This window comes from Mustela erminea, chromosome 3 (genome assembly GCF_009829155.1).
Source record: "Mustela erminea isolate mMusErm1 chromosome 3, mMusErm1.Pri, whole genome shotgun sequence".
NCBI classification, from domain to species: domain Eukaryota; kingdom Metazoa; phylum Chordata; class Mammalia; order Carnivora; family Mustelidae; genus Mustela; species Mustela erminea.
Window position 1 is genome coordinate 114,160,028 of NC_045616.1, and position 16,895 is coordinate 114,176,922.

Below are 16,895 nucleotides of genomic sequence, written 5' to 3' on the forward strand. Positions count from 1 at the left end.
AAAACAAAACCCACAGGGATTCTACCCCCTAGAAATAACTGTTCACTTAGGCCATTTGCTTATGAATTGTACAAATATTTTTTGGAAGCTGCTATATGCCGGGCACGGTGATCCACGAGGGAGGTGCAGTGACACACAAGACAGACATCACACGGTTTTTTATTTTGTTTTTTGTTTTCTACGTATAGCTATACACGCATTCCTTCCTAAAAAAATCTTGGCTGTTTTTAAAACAAATACAAATAAAACAGAAGGAATTTGGCATAAAAAAGAACCAATGCATAGAACTGTATTTGCATGTGTAGTCAGAGAAAAGGCCAGAGGTAAACTCTGGAATAGCCATTTGGAAGTTTCAATAAATGCTAAGGCTAGTGCCTAGTCCCTGCTTCCGGCTCTGAATTTCTATCAGATGCACCAAATGACTTCCATGCTCCCACCAGGGGCCTCTAGAGCTCTGGGAGGGATAATAAGACCTGTTACCACCTCAACAACATGATCCAATTTAATGTAACCTTCACAGCAACTGTTTGAGGGAGAGATGATAATTATCATGCCTGTGTTACAGATGAGGAAACGGAGACGGAAACTGTCATGACACAGCCGCAGTTCTATCAAAATGATCATGGGGTGGGGGCTTTTTCAGGTTGGCTCTCATATCATATGTGCCTCTTTAGCTGAGTTTTCACCTGTTTTTCAGAAAGCTTCACTTGAGGTTATCAGAGCAAACTATAGTCTTCCCAGAGAAAACACAGGGGCTCTTTGTAATCAATGTGCAAAATACTGCTTTCTGATACCTGTTCTTTTAAATTATTATTCTTTTTTATTTTTTTTTTAAATAATCTCTGTACCCAGTTTAGGACTCAAACTCACAATCCCGAGACCAAGAGTAGCATGGCTTCTCCTGCTGAGCCTGCCAGGTGCCCCATCTGATACCTATTCCTACTAGCTACTATTCCTACTACTAGCTGTGAGGTCTTGGACAATTTACTTAACCTCGCTGTGTCTTAGTTTCCTAATCTGTAATGGTGATAATTATGGAATGTCCCTCATAAGGGTATAATACAGTTTAGTTGATTTAATGCCCGATAGGAAGTAAGGACATGATAAAGATTCAGTATCATTATGTGGATAAGCACTGTTCTAAGGAAGCTATAACATGAAGTCTTTATAAGAGTCTGATAGTCTAAGAGCCACCATATTTGAAGCAGTACGGGAACCCAAATGAGAGAAATGTCAAGTGAAAAAATGTTCGTGGAATTTTTTTGAGATTGTAGGAACAATCAGGGGTGTTTAGAATCGAAGGTCAGGTTTAACCTGTGGGTTTCGAACTAGAAAACTGGACAAAAAGTGCACGTCAAAATGCCATTTATCCAAGGATCCGATCCCAGGGAATGGTGAAGGAAACAGAAAAAATAGCCAAGAGATCAAAGTTGCCAAGAGCACATTCTTTGGAGACTGACAGGGCTAGTTCCCATCCTAATCCCAGTTTCCAGCTTTGGAAGCTTTCTTTGACTTCTCTGAGGCTCCCTTTCCTTTGGGATTGTTGTGAGGATCAAAGTTCATTTCTGCAAGACACGTGGCATGAAATCTGGCTAACTATTATGGCTTGCCTAGGACTGTACCACTTTGAATGATGAATGTCCTACATTCCAGAAACCCCTTCAGCCCCAGGCAAACTGGGATGGTCAACTTAGAACCACCCCCTCCAAAGTAGTGTCCTTTGAAGTCTATTTTTAAGGAATTTTGCTGATGGGGCAGCTGTTGAAAGTATACAAAGAAGGGAGGGGGCGCATGTGAAAAAACAGCAGGGGAAATGTCTCAGGACAGTGCCCACCTTTGCTGTGCTTTGATAGAAGAAAAGTCAGAGAGAAATGGAGCTAACCTTTGATCGTCCTCCCCCTCCCCCGCTCATCTGGCTGTGGTCTCTGCCTTGTGCAGAGTAGGTAATTACTAAATGGTTAACTCAATGATGGCTTTCCCTATAGGAACTGTTCTCCATATTAAGATCGACCTTTGCAATAGGAGGGCTTCTCCCACTTGCCTGTCCAAGGTGTGGATCTGTTACTGGGGAGCAGATGGTATGAGATGTAAAACATCCACATAGAACAAGAAGATTTAATAGAGTCTGTGGATGAGTGTGTGGGTGTGGGGGAAGATTTAGGGAAACATCTCAAATATTTTTCCTTTCCATTTTTTTAAACCTTTAAATTATGTGGTAATTAGTGCCAGTGATCCCCGCCTCTTGGAACTCATGCCCTATATAATATTCTCTCCTTGTGGTTGGGCTGGACCTGGTGACTTACTTTTTATTATTATTTTTTTAAAGATTTCATTTATTTATTTGACAGAAAGACAGCAAGAGAGGGAACACAAGCGGGGTGGGGGGTGGGAGAGGAAGAAGCAGGCTCCCCGCTGAGCAGGGAGCCCGACTCAGGGCTCAGTCCCAGGACTCTGGGATCATGACTTGAGCCGAAGATAGATGCTTAGCCCACTGAGCCATCCAGGTGTCCTGGTGACTTATTTCTGAATAGAACTGAGCACAAGTGATGAGATGCTTACTCTGAGATTGGGATATCAAAGATTGTGATTTCTCTCCTGCTTGCTCCATTTCTCTCTGACTTTTCTTATATGCTTGCTCTGATGAAGCAAGTCCCATGTGGCAAAGAGGTGAGGGCAACCTCTGGCTAACAGCAACCGAGGAATGGAATCCTGCCAAGAATCACGTGAGTTTTGAAGTGGGCCCTTCCCTAGTCAAACTTTCAGGTGAGACTGCAGCCCCTGCTGGCATGTTGATTACGGTTTTGAGAGAGACCCTAAACAAAGGATCCAGCTAAGCTATGCCTCAATTTTTGCCCACAGACACTGTGATAAAGGTATGATGTGTCAGACACTAGCAGTAATAGGTAACTAATAAATCTGTATACAGAAAATCACATATAAGTTCATGGCTTGATGAAATTTTATAAGCTGGACATACCTATGTAGCCAATAATAGGTAGATGAAGGAATTGAAAATTATCAATATCTTAGAAAACCTCACTCATATTCCCTTTTAGTCATTGGCTGAAATGTCCCTCTTTTCTGGTGAAGAATAACCTCTCTCCTGACTTCTGCCAGCAAAAATTTGTTTTGCTTATTTTGGTACTCTATGTAAATGGGATCACACAACATGTAAAATAGCTTCTAGCAGATTCTCAGAGAGATCCTTTTTTTTTTTTTTTAAGATTTCATTAATTTATTTAACAGAGAGAGAGAAAGAGAGAGAGATATCACAAGTAGGCAGAGAGACAGGCAGAGAGAGAGGGGGAAGCAGGCTCCCTGCTGAGCAGAGAACTTGATGTGGGACTTGATCCCAGGACCCTGAGATCATGACCTGAGCCGAGGGTTAACCCCAGAGAGATCCCTTCTTACATTGAGAACCCTTGAGACACAAGGAGAGAGAGCCAGTTACTGACATGTTTGTCAGTAGGTATCCATTGAGGTCTTGATCTGAGAGTAGGCTATCTGATTTTAGAAGAGAAATATTGGGCACTGGATAGAAATCATCCTAAAAGGATGAACAATTCACTTAGCCACCGTGGCTTTGCAGCCATGTGCTGTGAGTTTGTTTCTTTTGCCCTGAGTCTCCGCTCCCCATGTTATTTTTCGTCTATAATTTGATTTCCTGAGAGAGTGGGCCCAGAAAAAAAAAAAAATAACCACAATTAGCCATATTTAAACCTCTCCATGAACTAACCCCCCGGTGTTTGGGTTTTATTTAGTCTTTCACAAAGTTGGTTATTGGGAGTCGGAGCCCTGAAATGTGATCAACACCGGATGGAATAAGACTGAATTTCTAGGGGTGCCCGGCTAGCTCAGTCCAAAGAGCGTTCAACTCTTGATCTCAGTGTTGTGAGGTTGAGCCCCACACTGTGTATAGAGATAACTAAAGAAAATAAATAAAACTGAAAAAAAAAGAAAAGACTGGGGCACCTTGGTGGCTCAGTCGGTTAAGTGTCTGCCTTTGGCTCAGATCATGATTCCAGGGTCCTTGGATTGAGCCCCACATCGTGTTCCCTGCTAAGCTGGGAGCCTGCCTCTCTCACTTCTCCCTGCCTGTGCTTGCTCTTGCTATCTCTGTCTCTTTCTCTCTAATAAATAGATAAAATATGAAAAAAAAAAAGACTGAATTTCTAGATCTAGTTGTTAACAGTGATGGAGATGTGCGTACTATGATTTAGGTTCTATGTTAAGCACTTTATGTATTTATATAACTTAAAAACAAACACACCCTTATGTAGTTATTATTGTATTTTATATAATATAATATAATATAATATAATATAATATAATATAATATATTTTAGATATTTTATAAATGAGGAAGCAGTTTAGCCAACTAGCCCAAGATCATGCCCGGGTCATACAGCTCATCAGAGGCCAACTGGGGAGTCACATACAGGTTCATTCACTTCCATTCTGAGTTTCTAACTGTGAAACTGTAGTACCCCCACAGAGATCAAGATCAAAGTCTGCTTGTGACAGTGAGGATCCACTTGAGTAGTCAGTTGTATTCCTTATCACTGCCATTTATCTATCCACCCATCTGTCCATCCATTCAGTGATCTGTCCAATCAACCAATTATCCATCTGTTACAGTCTGTTTGTGTACCTCCAAAATTCATATGTTGAAATCCTAAACCCTCAAAGTGATAAAATTAAGAGATGGGGGGGTGTCTTTGGATGGTGATTAGGTCATGAGGGTGGGGTCCTCCTCATGAATGAGATTAATGTCCTAGAAGAGGTCAAAGAGAGCTCCCTTGTCCCCTCCTGCCATGTGAGTATTCCAAAAGTCTGCAACCTGGAAGAGGGCCATCACCCAGACCATAGGGGACACCCTGATCTTGTACTCCCAGCCCCCAGAACTGTAAGAAATACATTTCAGTTGTTTTTAAGCCTGTTCTGTTGTTTATAATAGCCAGTCTGTGGCATTTTGTTCTAGCAGGCAGACTGGACTAAGACACCATCCAACCTTCCAAACATTTACCCAACCCTCCATCCATTCATCTAACCATCCATCTAGTCCCAAATAGCATATGGCCATCCATTCCACAAATACCAAGGGCTTCTTCTATGCTGATTCTGTGCCAGGAAGAGGCTGAATGCAGGGGTGACTAAGGTACAACAGCACATGTAAAAGTTAGGTTCCCTCTAGACTTGAAACTCCCCGAGGGTAGAATCTCTTGTTTTTATATCTGCAGTACATAAAATATGATTTGGCTCCTGTCTTCTTTTCCAAACCCGTTTCACCTTCCTATCTTCTTGCTCACTCCTCTTCAACCAACTAGTGTCATTCTGTTTCTGGAAAAAGCAAAGCCCTCTTTAGCCTCAGGATTTTAGCAATTGCTGTTCCTTTTGACCCAAATGTTCGTCCAACAATGTCAATAACTGGTTCCTTCCTATCCTTTGCATTTGATTTTTTATTTTATTTTAAAAATATTTTATTTATTTATTTGACAGAGAGAGAGAGAGAGAGAGAGAGAGAGCACAAGCTGGGGTGGGGAATGGCAGAAGGAGAAGAAGCAGCAGATGCGGACTCGATCCCAGGACCCTGGAATCATGACCTGGGCCAAAGGCAGATGCTTAACTGACTGAGCCATCCAGACACCCCTATCCTTTGTATTTTACCTAAAATGTCTTATCCTCAGAGGATAAGACACCTTTTCTAACCACCTTACCTAAAGAAGACACCCTCTGCTCCTTTGCTAGCAAGAACTGCTTATCACCCCATCCTGTTTATTTCCTTTATGGTATTTGTCACAGTCTATAATCATCTTATTTATTCATTGCTACTTTTCTAACTCCCTAATTAAAAAATAAGCTCTAGGAGGCCAGCCACTAAGTTTCTCATGTTCTTTCTGCATGCTTCCGGCCAGGCTAGCCAGTAACTAACTGACACATAGTAGGCCCTCAACATTTATTTGTTGAATAAATGGATGAAAGATGCATGACCAGATCTTTCCAATATTAGCAAGCTTGAAGAATAGTAGAAAACAAATCTGAAAGACAGAGAAGGAACAGAGAAGGCCTTGAAAGACAAGCAGAAGGGGTTATACTTGAAGTGAACATAGTGACCCAGGAGAGGCTCTTCAGTTGCAGGGTGAAAATGGTGATTTAGAAGGAGGACTTGGTATGCTGCAATTTGCCATAAATCCTTAATTTAAGTGATTCACTGCAGTCTTGCAATAAATTACTGCCAGAGTTAATCAGGGTCCAGGACCCGAACTATATTTTTTTCCTTCTGAGAATTATACAGTGTGGGAACTCAGCATAGTTCTAGGAGTTTCATAGAACTATATATAATATTTAATTAATTGACTATGGTGAATTATAGAGCAAGTGATCACGGTGAAAGCCCTGTAAGGTGAGATCCATCTCTGTTTACTGCAGGGATCTGGCTTGCAGGAGATAAATTATTTGTTCAATGATTGAGTGAGTGGAATAGTCACACACTTGGCAGAGTTGGGTTAGGTAGGATCTGCTGCTAGCTGTGTGACCTCTGAGAAGATCTTTAACCTGGCTAAGGGTCAGTTTTCTTATCTGAAATAGAAAAAGAAGACTTAACTCACAGGATTTTTAAATGAGAGCTTATGGGAAAATCTTGGACAAAGTGGACACTCAATAATTCAATTTTCTTCCAGTACTTTGGAGTTGCTAAACCTGCAGTGGCTAGGATTTCCTATTGGATTTTCCCAAGAGCCCCATGGTTTGAAATAATCAGAACATATGGTGATACTTAGCTTTTGCCATTTTCAGTCCATTCAATGTAAACCTGAAATTCTGTCTCTGAAATTTACTAGCTGGCAGCGGGCACCCTCTTTGTGCTTCAGTTTCTTTATCTGTAAAATGAGTATAATAATATTACCTGTCTCATAGGAATAGCATAAGGATTAAGGGAGATGCTCTACTAAGGGTTTGTACTAAGCCCTCATACAGAGAAGGTGCTCAATAAATGTTAACTATAATTACTTAGAATTTCATTTCTGTTCTTATAATCTCTTCTGAAGAATAGGCTGATTCTGAGGTGTATTCTGAAATAAATTAGGTTCAGTAGATTCTTCTGGACATAACAAATCAAGAGACTCAAATTGGGAAGGGAAGTAGGAGCATCAGGACATTGAAGAGAAAGGCTTTTTGAACCTGTGGCATAAAAGAGGCCAGGAAAGGAAAGGGCTTAAACAAGGAACCAGGTGCGTCCACTTTCCAGTCAATTTGGAGAGCAAACGATATTCACATGTAACTCCAGTGCCTCAGGACTGCTGTCTGGGGCGTTCATCAGCTTGATACAGTATGCATGGTGGCCCTCCTCGTGCCATTAGCATTTTCCTACTTTGAAATGAGTAAGTGCATTGTTCCTAGAAAGTGGATAGAAGTCAAGGAAAACTCTCTTCATGTGGGGGCTGGAGTGTCTGTCACGAGGTTATAGAGAATGTCTTGCACATCATTCTATCCCCAGCACCTAGCACGGTGCCTAGCCTAGTAGGCGCTCAAAACAGTGTCGACAATTATTTTCAAACTTTAGTTGGCCTTCTCAAAGAAGCCCGTGGTACCCACACACCGCCGCAAGCAGGTCCGTGCCTAGAAATAACATTTATTCTAAGGGACCTCCGCGCAGGGATCCTTGGGAAGCGGCTCCCCTCCCGCGTTCCCTCGTTACTCCTCCCCTCGGTCGCCTTTGAAAGAACTAGCACGCCACATGATTCTCTCCTTTACCCCACCTCTGAAAGCCTGACTGATAATGGGCAAGAGCGTAGGCCAACCGTAAAACTTTATTTCCTCTTCCAGCCAATAGAAAGAGGCGATAAGTATATGGCTCCGCTTTTGTGACTTCCCCTGTTCCCTCACTCCTCCTCTAAGATTCAACATTTGACAATTCATCCGGCCAATGAGAAGTTCCTACTCTGCATGGGAGGGAGGGACTGACTGGGTGATAGACGTCCCCATCTGGCCAATGGTGTGTCACAAGTGTGGGAGGGGTGTAGAACGGAACCAATGGCGCGGTGCCAATAACGAGCAGCAGGGAAAGGGCGGGACGAAACTGTTCAAGGGAGGGAGGGGAAGGCCCAGGGAACCAAGCAGCGTTGCCGCTGCCGCTGCACCCGGAGCTGGAGGAGGGAGAAGCCAGGAAGAAAATGGCGGCCGTGGCTGCAGAGGCGGCAGCGACTGCAGCGTCCCCCGGGGAGGGGGGCGCCGGCGAGGCCGAGCCGGAGATGGAGCCCATCCCCGGCAGCGAGGCCGGCACTGACCCCCTCCCGGTCACCGCAACGGAAGCATCTGTGCCGGACGGCGAGGCCGACGGGCAGCAGTCTTCTCCTCAGGCCGACGAGCCGCCGCTCCCGCCGCCACCGCCGCCGCCGGGGGAGCTCGCCCGCAGCCCGGAGGCGGCGGGGCCGGAGCTGGAGGCTGAGGAGAAGCTGCCTGCCCGGGTGGCGGAGCCGGCGGCAGCCGCGCCTCAGGAAAGACCCGACCTTCCACCTTCCCCTGCACCGCCGCCCGAGCAGCCCCCAGCTCCCGAGGAGCGCCAGGAACCGCCGCTGCCCCAGCCCGCAGCCCCGGCGCTCGTGCCGCCGGCGGGCGGGGACTCCGCGGTGTCGCAGCTGATTCCCGGCTCCGAGGTGCGGGTCACGCTGGACCACATCATTGAGGACGCGCTCGTCGTGTCGTTCCGTCTAGGGGAGAAGCTCTTCTCCGGGGTCCTTATGGATCTGTCCAAAAGGTACCGCGCCAGCCCCCAGCACGTCCCCGGGCCCCCTTGGTCCCCAGGGAGGGAGCGAGCGAGCCAGGACGGCCCCTGCACCCCGGGCTCCCGCCGCCTGCACGCCCTCGGGTCCCGTGCGGCGCGGGGCGCGCGCTTCTCGTGGGGGCAGGCGCTCGAGGCCGGGAGAGGGCGGTCTCCGCCCCAGGTGCGCGCGGGTGAGGGCAGGTGTGTTACCAGGTGGGGGGCGCGGGTGTCTGACCCGCTGGCAGAGCGCAGCTCACACCCCCAGGCTCTTTCCGCGACCTGGCCCTGGAGCACCCACTCCGGTGGCCTGGTGGGTTAATGCAAAATGCAGGAGTTTTGCTGAGAACCTGGCACTGGGCGGGGGACACTGCTTGCTTGCGAGGCACTTTTTTTCTTGAATTCACCTTTAGCGGGGTTGGAGAAAGGGGTGTGTGCATTTGGGTTCCCAAAAGGTTAACTGTCACTCCTTATGGGGGAAGAGTATTTGTTAGAAGTGAACCTCTTAACTGTTACTGTTAGCACTAATTACCCTTAGGTGACTGCTGTAGGGAAGCACAGTTGGCTAATTAAAATGATAGTTTTAAGATTTTCTTACCCTTTAGTATTAGGATGATGTGATATAGGAATGTGCAAATATTGATTTCTGGTACTGTAGATACAGTTTATGTAAAAGGGCAAGAAGGTGGAATTCACCCCCAAGCCTTTGGCTTATTAGCACATTTTCATCTTTGATTTAAAATGTTTGTGGGCATTGGTTTAAACAGGTTAAAAAAAAAAAGGTGTTCTAAGTCTAGAGTTAAGTTAACCTTTTTATTCTCTTCTTTTGCAGATATGAAGTGCAGAGACTCCCATTCACGGCTCTCCATTCTGTTTCCTGCAACAGCACACACTCTGATGGGTATCTCACCTGTTTGGAAACGGCTTACTTTAATATGTTTTATTTTTTCTTTTATTTTAAAAATTTTATTTATTTGAGAGAGAGAGAGAGAATGCGAGCATGAGCAGGGAGAGGGGCAGAGGGATAAGCAGACTCCTCCCCTCCGAGCCGGGAGGCTGGGGATGGGATCGATCCCAGCTCCCTGAGATCAAGACCTGAGCCGGAGGCAGACACTTAAGCACTGAGCCATCCAGATGCCCAGTATATTTTATTTTTACCTCTTGTCCTCGCATAAGGACACCGTCATCTTTTTCACATTTGGGGGGGAAAATTTGAAATATATATGAAAGGCAGTTACAGGGCAGGAGAGACCATGAAAAAAATAAATACAAGTTGAATTAGGATGTTTGGACAGGGAAATGATGGGAGACTTTATAATTCTTTTTTTTTTTTTTTAAGATTTTATTTATACGAGAGAGAGCGGGGTTGGGTGAAGGGACAGAGGGAGAGAAGAATATCCAAGGAGACTCCTAGTGGGGAGGTGTGTCTTCCCCTCTCCCCCACAGCAGGGCTTGATCTCAGGATCCATGAGATCATGAAACCCAGAGTGGATGCTCAAGCCACTGAGCTATCCAGGCGCCCCACTATTTTAATTTTTTTTTTTTTTTAAATTTTAGAGCAAGTGTGAAGTGGGGGAGAAGGTCAGAAGGAGAGAATCTTAAGCAGACTCCCCGCTGAGTGTGGAGCCCTGTAATGGCTCCATCTCATGACTCATGATAGCTGAAACCAAGAGTCCTTCCCTTAACCCACAGAGCTAGCCGGGTACCTCTATAATTACTAATGAAATTGTTTAACTCCAGAAATTTTTTGTTTTTCTTCTTTTGAGAATTTTGGATTAGGACCTTTGCACTTATGTTTTCATAGTTAGAAAGCAGAATAAAACCAGTGTGCTTTCTACTGATGTATTTAATAGCGAAGGAGAGATAGACTCAGTAGTGTGTATGCTATTGAATCAAACAGAAGTGAAGGCCAGTGATTGTGTGAGAATCTGGATTTCAAATCTGCAAAAGGAAGGTGAAAAAAGGTAAGTTGTTCCTGGAAATGGAATGGATAGTTATTTCCTCTGTTGAGGTGCTCATTGTGTTGGTGTTTTATTTTTTTTTAAAGTTTCTTTAATAAATTGCAGATTATTTTTTGAGTTTTGTTCTGCTTTGCTAACTGTGCTGCTTACAGTCAATAATTTCTTAGGTGGAGGGAGATATTTTTATTATGAACCTTTTGCATTTTAATGTTTTAAAGTAAAAGGTCTCTGTCATTAAGGTCTTTTTTTAAATGGTTGTTAAGGAAACCTTATCAACTTTGCATTCAACAGTATTGAGCACATCTGTGTGTAAGGTACCCTCCTAGTATTTTATTTTATTTTTTCCTCCTAGTATTTTAAATGTTATGAGTTATAGTCCCTGCAGCTGGAAGCTTATATTTGGGAGGTAACAATAGTGGAATTGGTGAAGAAACAACACACAAAGGTGTTTTTAAAATTAGCATTTGAAGGAATTATTTTTGGACTAATGATGACTAGTTATCTCTTTTTTGTACTACAGTTTGGTGAAACAGATCTACCCATATATTTTGTAATCTGCTGTTTACCTTCATTGTGTACTTGATGTACAGTTTTGGGGTTAAATGATGATCCAGGAGATCCTCTTCATAGATTCTGCCATGACTATAGTAATCAGCTGCTTTAAAAACCGTTTTTATCCTATATGAATTGGCCATTTAATGAAACCTTTGGGTAAAAATAAGAGCTTCCTATTATGTACCAGACATTGTACCACTTGCTTTAGTCTTTATAACCGTGGTGATATTTTTCATTTATATAGGAGGAAATTGAGGTTCATTTAAATTGGCCAATTATTGAGCTTATAAATGGCAAAGTAAGGATTCAAATGCAGGTTGATCTGATTCTAAAGCCTATACTTTTTCTCCTTTCTCTCTCTCTTTTTAAAAAAAATATTTATTTTTTAAATTTATTTGACAGAGATCACAAGTAGGCAGAGAGGCAGGCAGAGAGAGAGAGAGGGGGAAGCAGTCTCCCTGCTGAGCAGAGAGCCCGATGTGGGGCTCGATCCCAGGACCCTGAGATCATGACCCGAGCCGAAGGCAGAGGCTTAACCCACTGAGCCACCCAGGCGCCCCTTTTTTCTCCTTTCATATTAGAAAGTTGGGCTGGTAGATTTTCCTTTAAACAGTAAAAAATGGTTATTTCTGAAATTTAGTGCCTATTCTGACTTCAGTAGCTGTATGGGATAATACAAAGGGTACGAGTATTGGAACCAAGCAGATTCTTTAGTCAGGTAATAGCCGTGAGACCGTCTGCTCTGGAGAGTCCCCATTTCCTAAGCTGTATATTGCAGAAAACATAGCAGTCTCTGAAGTCCTGGTTCTTGCCTATTCAATGAGGTACCCTGGAGAGAATTAACATTTGGGAGACCAAGTGCCTCCTTGTATGTGTATGGTTTTCTTTAGTCTTAAGGAAAAGGGCCAGTTACTGCTTTTTTTCTTTAGATTATTTTATTCTGACATTATCCATGGTACAGAAATGTCTTTTAAAGTTGGAAGAGTTGTTCACTATGTAGAAAAAAGTGTTTATAAGGGTGTGTGTTTGTGTGTGTGTGTGTGTGTGTGTGTGTGTGTGTGTTGACCTATATAAATATATGGCTTTGTAAGCATTTGCCATTCTTCACCTTCCTGCCATTGTATTATTTTTTGCCTTATTTTTAGTTATTTGATTGAAGAACACATTTTTGAGGAGATTCTTTTCGTGGAAAAAAGAAACAGGACATATGTAATAAAAAAAAAAAAACAGAAAAGGTGGTAGTACCACTTATTAAATAGTTGGGGTCTGAATTCTAGTGCCAGGCTCTCCAGTTGATACTGTGACTTTGGGCAGATCTCTTTGCCTCTTTGGGCTCCAGTCTCTCTAGTTCTTATGAGGTGAATTCATTTGACTTTAGGAGGTTCACAAACCCAAACAAGCAAACAAACTTCATTCCTCAGTTTATGTTTATAGAAAGTGAATAGGATGACCAGGTGGTCTGGTTTTCCTGTACAATCCCAGTTTGATTGTTACTCCTTATGTCTTCAAAGCAGCTTGCTTTGGCTACTGTACAAATGACATGGTCACCCTAAAAATGAAGATAGTTGAATATCTGATTAAAAACTGATTTTATAGGATTTATTTGAAAATGAAAATCCTTTGAGGCATTCTTTATTTAAATAATTTTTGGGGGAAGATTTTATTTTCTTGAGCGAGAGCACACAGGAAGAGGAAGAAGCAGACTCCTTGCTGAGTGGGGAGCCTGATGTGGGACTGGATCCCAGGCCCCTGAGATCATGATCTGAGCCAAAGGCAGAGGCTTAACTGACTGAGCCACTTCATTTTTTTAGTTTATTTTGGGCTCCTCCACTGGTGTTTTATACCCAGCTCTCTTAAGGTAGTTTGAATTACCTGCCTACGCCTGAACTCATCAGTAACACTTAATGACAATAATCTAATACGAGCAGATAAAAATAATCAACTAACCCACAAATTCAGTTTGGTTCTTATTCCCTTTTCTTCCTTAACCTTAGGTTTTTGAAAATTTGACATAAGCACATTTGTTTCTTTTAGCATTCTATAATAAGCATTCCTTCAGGTTGTTGCAAACCAGTGGTTGTACCATGATTTTTTTGTTTTTTTATTATGGGAAATGAACCTCCATGTATGTATGATCCTTGCTTTGACATTTATCAACTATTAGTTGTTCTTGTTTCATCATATGCCTTCCTCCACTGGATAATTTTGAAGCAAATCCTAAACACATTCTTCACCATAAGAATTGCAGTATAGGGCTCTGAAAAAATAAGGATTTTAAAGCCATAATGTACTTCTTTTATTGCAACTAAAATAACAACAGCAGTTCCTTTTTGTCATCCTATGGCCTACCAGTCAGTGTTAAAATTTCTCAGTATCTCAGAATTAACATTTCAATCAACATCTAAGTTTTAAAGTAGGATCCAAGTAAAGTTTAAACATTGCAGTTGGTTGATGAGTTTCATAAATTTTTTACTTTGGGTTAGTAGAAATAATAGAACATCTCTTGCCTGCTTGTATACTCTAGATCTATTCCTTAAATACACATCCAACTTTAATAATTCCAAATATAGAAAAATTTTAACCAGTCAACATTATCTGTGAAGGGTAAAAGTCTAAAGCCCTAGTTTCTGAAGAGGCAGTGTCAGCTTTCTCAGTCATACCTAAGGAACAATATTTACTGGGACCTATGGTTTCTGACTACACAGAATGATCATTTCAACTGTTTAGGCCTGTTCTCCAGTATCTTGAAAAGTAGTTCTAAAGCCACTTAGAAATCCTGAAAAATTTCTCTTGAATTCCATTTTTTTGATTCTGATGTGAATTGAGGAGTCATGAAGTAAATGTTTATGCATTAAAAACTTGCGCATTTTAATTTGTGGTACTTGTTTATTAAAGGTTGTAGCTAGTTTTATTTCAGAATTGACCTTTAACAAATACTTTTTGTGTGTGTCTAACTGTGCTGGGGTACGGTTGCATTAAAGAGAAATGAGGTGATTTCTTTAAAAAACTTTAGGTTTCACTAAGTTCATAAAACAATTTGTAGAGAAGTTACTTGTTTTTTTAAGGAAATATAAACCAAGACAATGATTTTTTTTCTTTACAGAGACCATGAAACGTATGGTGCAATAGCTCTACTTTTGGTGGGAAAAATATACAGCCATTCTGGTGAAGCAGTGAGTAGTGGTATTAGTAGCTTATACTAAGCATCCAGGTCAAGAATTTAGGTCATCAAGTAGTATGCTTGAATGCTTGTATTGAGTTGTACAATTTTAACACACATTTTTTTTGGTGATTATTCTGCTTATATCCCAAGGTGTTGATAAAGGGTTCCCACAGTTAGATAGCACAGAGGCAAGTGTCAGTCACTTTCTGACCCAGACAGTTTGAGGACACCCACTACTAAAGCAGTGTGTATGCTATATTGAAAGTGTGCTCTTCCATAGCATGTTGGACTGTGATGATTTTTTTTTTTTTTGAGGTGAGGAATTGTTGGACATTAAAAACCTAGTTTGAGTGTAAAGAATCCTGTAACAAACATTATGGTATTAAAAACAGATTTTAAAACTCAATTTATAAACTAGATAACCAAATGTTACAAACACAAACTATGCCAGGCATGTTTTAATGGACTGAGGGCTTCTAGTGAGGTTAATTTTCAGCCTTTTATGTGTAAGACAGACTTTAAAGCAGAGTTCTTGATGGAATTAGGTTTAAGCTTCATAAGATTCTGGGGAGGGCTATTTAAAGGTTTATGTAGTTTGTGCTCATCTTCTCTAAAAAATGAAAGATGGTCTAAGTACTTATTTGTGCCTATGAAGTGCATCCTTATTTCTTGATATTTATTGGCTTGTTCTCCCCAAATTCCCAGATTAATTCAGGCACACATTACCAGCAGAACAGAGCTTGCTCTAGTGGCAGATCTTGCAAGAAAGTAAGTGGAGGTTAAGTTACACTTTGGGTGGTTTTAGTATAGAATGATTTTGCTAAACACTTTGGGGAGTGTTCCTCTAAACAGATGTGCTTAAGATTTCTGAGCTCCGCTGCAGTTTGCAGTTTTAACCAAGATGATTCTGATGCAGGTGATCCTTGTACCATATTTGGAGATAAGTAATTTTTAGGGAGTAGTTTTACCAGAATAGTAGGACCATAAATTTGTTAAACCTGTTTTAAAAATTATTGGTTAATTTTGATTGGGATATAATTAAAAAGTAAGCAATACGTGGGGGGATGGACCACTTGGGTGGCAGATCCAGATCCTTATTATAGAAATGGGAGACTTGCAAGTAGGTTTCTGCAGTCTGGTTGCCTGCTAGGAGTTTGGTAGTTCATAACTTTCATCTTTTTCCCTTGGGCCAATTTTAAACAGTTACTTTAGTCTTTACAATAGAATAGCGGTGTTTAGCCTTTTAAAACTCATTCCTCCAATAATGGTTTGATTTTCACTTTCTGTATCTTCCCATCATCTAAGAAGGTTGCCAGTCTTTAATGTAATTAACAATAGGTACTATATAGTTCCTACTCTTAAACTTGGCACTGGGCACTTTTAATACACTGTTTTCAGTTTACTTTCTTGGAACTCCAATAAAGTAAATTCCACCAATCCCATTGCACAGATAAAGACACTGAGGCTCAGAGAGATTAGTAAATTGCCTAAAATTACATATTTTATGTTTATATTAAAATGCATGATTTATGTTTACATTATTTTATATTAAAATACAAGATACTAGTAGATAAAGATGCCCTTTTTGAACAATATGCAATTGTCTTATGATTTGAAAACAATCCTGTTCTAATATACTTCTGTATTTTTACCAGTACCATTTAGCTTATGATTTTGATGGAGTGTTACCTTGGTAGGTAGAAATGATAGAAGTCTTTGTTCCTCTCTCAACCAGGCAATAGCTGCTTGCTTTTAAAATATGATTGCCCTTCGGCCGCCCCCTCGCCCGTCACGCAACGCACGTTCGTGGGGAACCTGGTGCTAAACCATTCGTAGACGACCTGCTTCTGGGTCGGGGTTTCGTATGTAGCAGAGCAGCTCCCTTGCTGCGATCTATTGAAAGTCAGCCCCCGACACAAGGGTTTGTATAAAAAAAAGAAAAAGAAAAAAGAACAAAAAAAACAAGTAAAAAAAAATATGATTGCCCTTCAGTTTAATTTAGTGAACACTTTGGGCATTTTTGGAAATGGGGTTTCTAATTCATACATGGTTTTGGTATGTTTTGCCTTGGTTGGCCTGGCTCTGGCAACAGTGGAGTCCACTGGTTGAGAAAGGAATCACAAAATGTCAGATTTGAAGCTCGCTGAGCACAAGATCAGCATTTGTTAAGTGCTGGGTGGCTGAGTTGGAAAATAATTTTAAAGATTAAAACTAAGTTGTTGAACATACTCTTTTTGGTAAAATAGGAATAGAGAAATAATTTGAATAAATTTTCTTTAAAAAGTTAGTCTGTTGAGAAGTCATTTAGGCCCCTGTGTGGTGGGTTCCAATAAAAGAAATATTAAAAGTACTTAGAATTAATAATGGAAACCTAGAAAATGTGAAACTGCTTTTTGGTATCTTGGAGCCAGGACCAAGGGAATTCTGTTGAAGAATTTGCAAACTGATGAGTTGTTTA

At 41.6% G+C, this 16,895-nt stretch overlaps 1 protein-coding gene across 8 annotated transcripts in view; it reads left to right on the forward strand.

Annotated features, from left to right (window-relative positions):
* Positions 1-8,078: 8,078 nt before the first annotated feature.
* Positions 8,079-16,895, forward strand: part of PWWP2A (PWWP domain containing 2A) — a 37,487-nt gene continuing 28,670 nt past the window's right edge. For 5 of the 8 annotated variants that reach the window (XM_032337139.1, XM_032337142.1, XM_032337146.1 and 2 more), the window contains exon 1: positions 8,096-8,755. In XM_032337139.1, coding sequence (XP_032193030.1) covers positions 8,172-8,755 — 584 coding nt within the window. In that variant the 5' untranslated portion in view covers positions 8,096-8,171. Of the gene's footprint in view, positions 8,756-10,341; positions 10,723-14,377; positions 14,448-16,895 lie in introns of those variants that run through there. The other 3 variants (XM_032337145.1, XM_032337147.1, XM_032337141.1) reach the window with 3 other exon arrangements.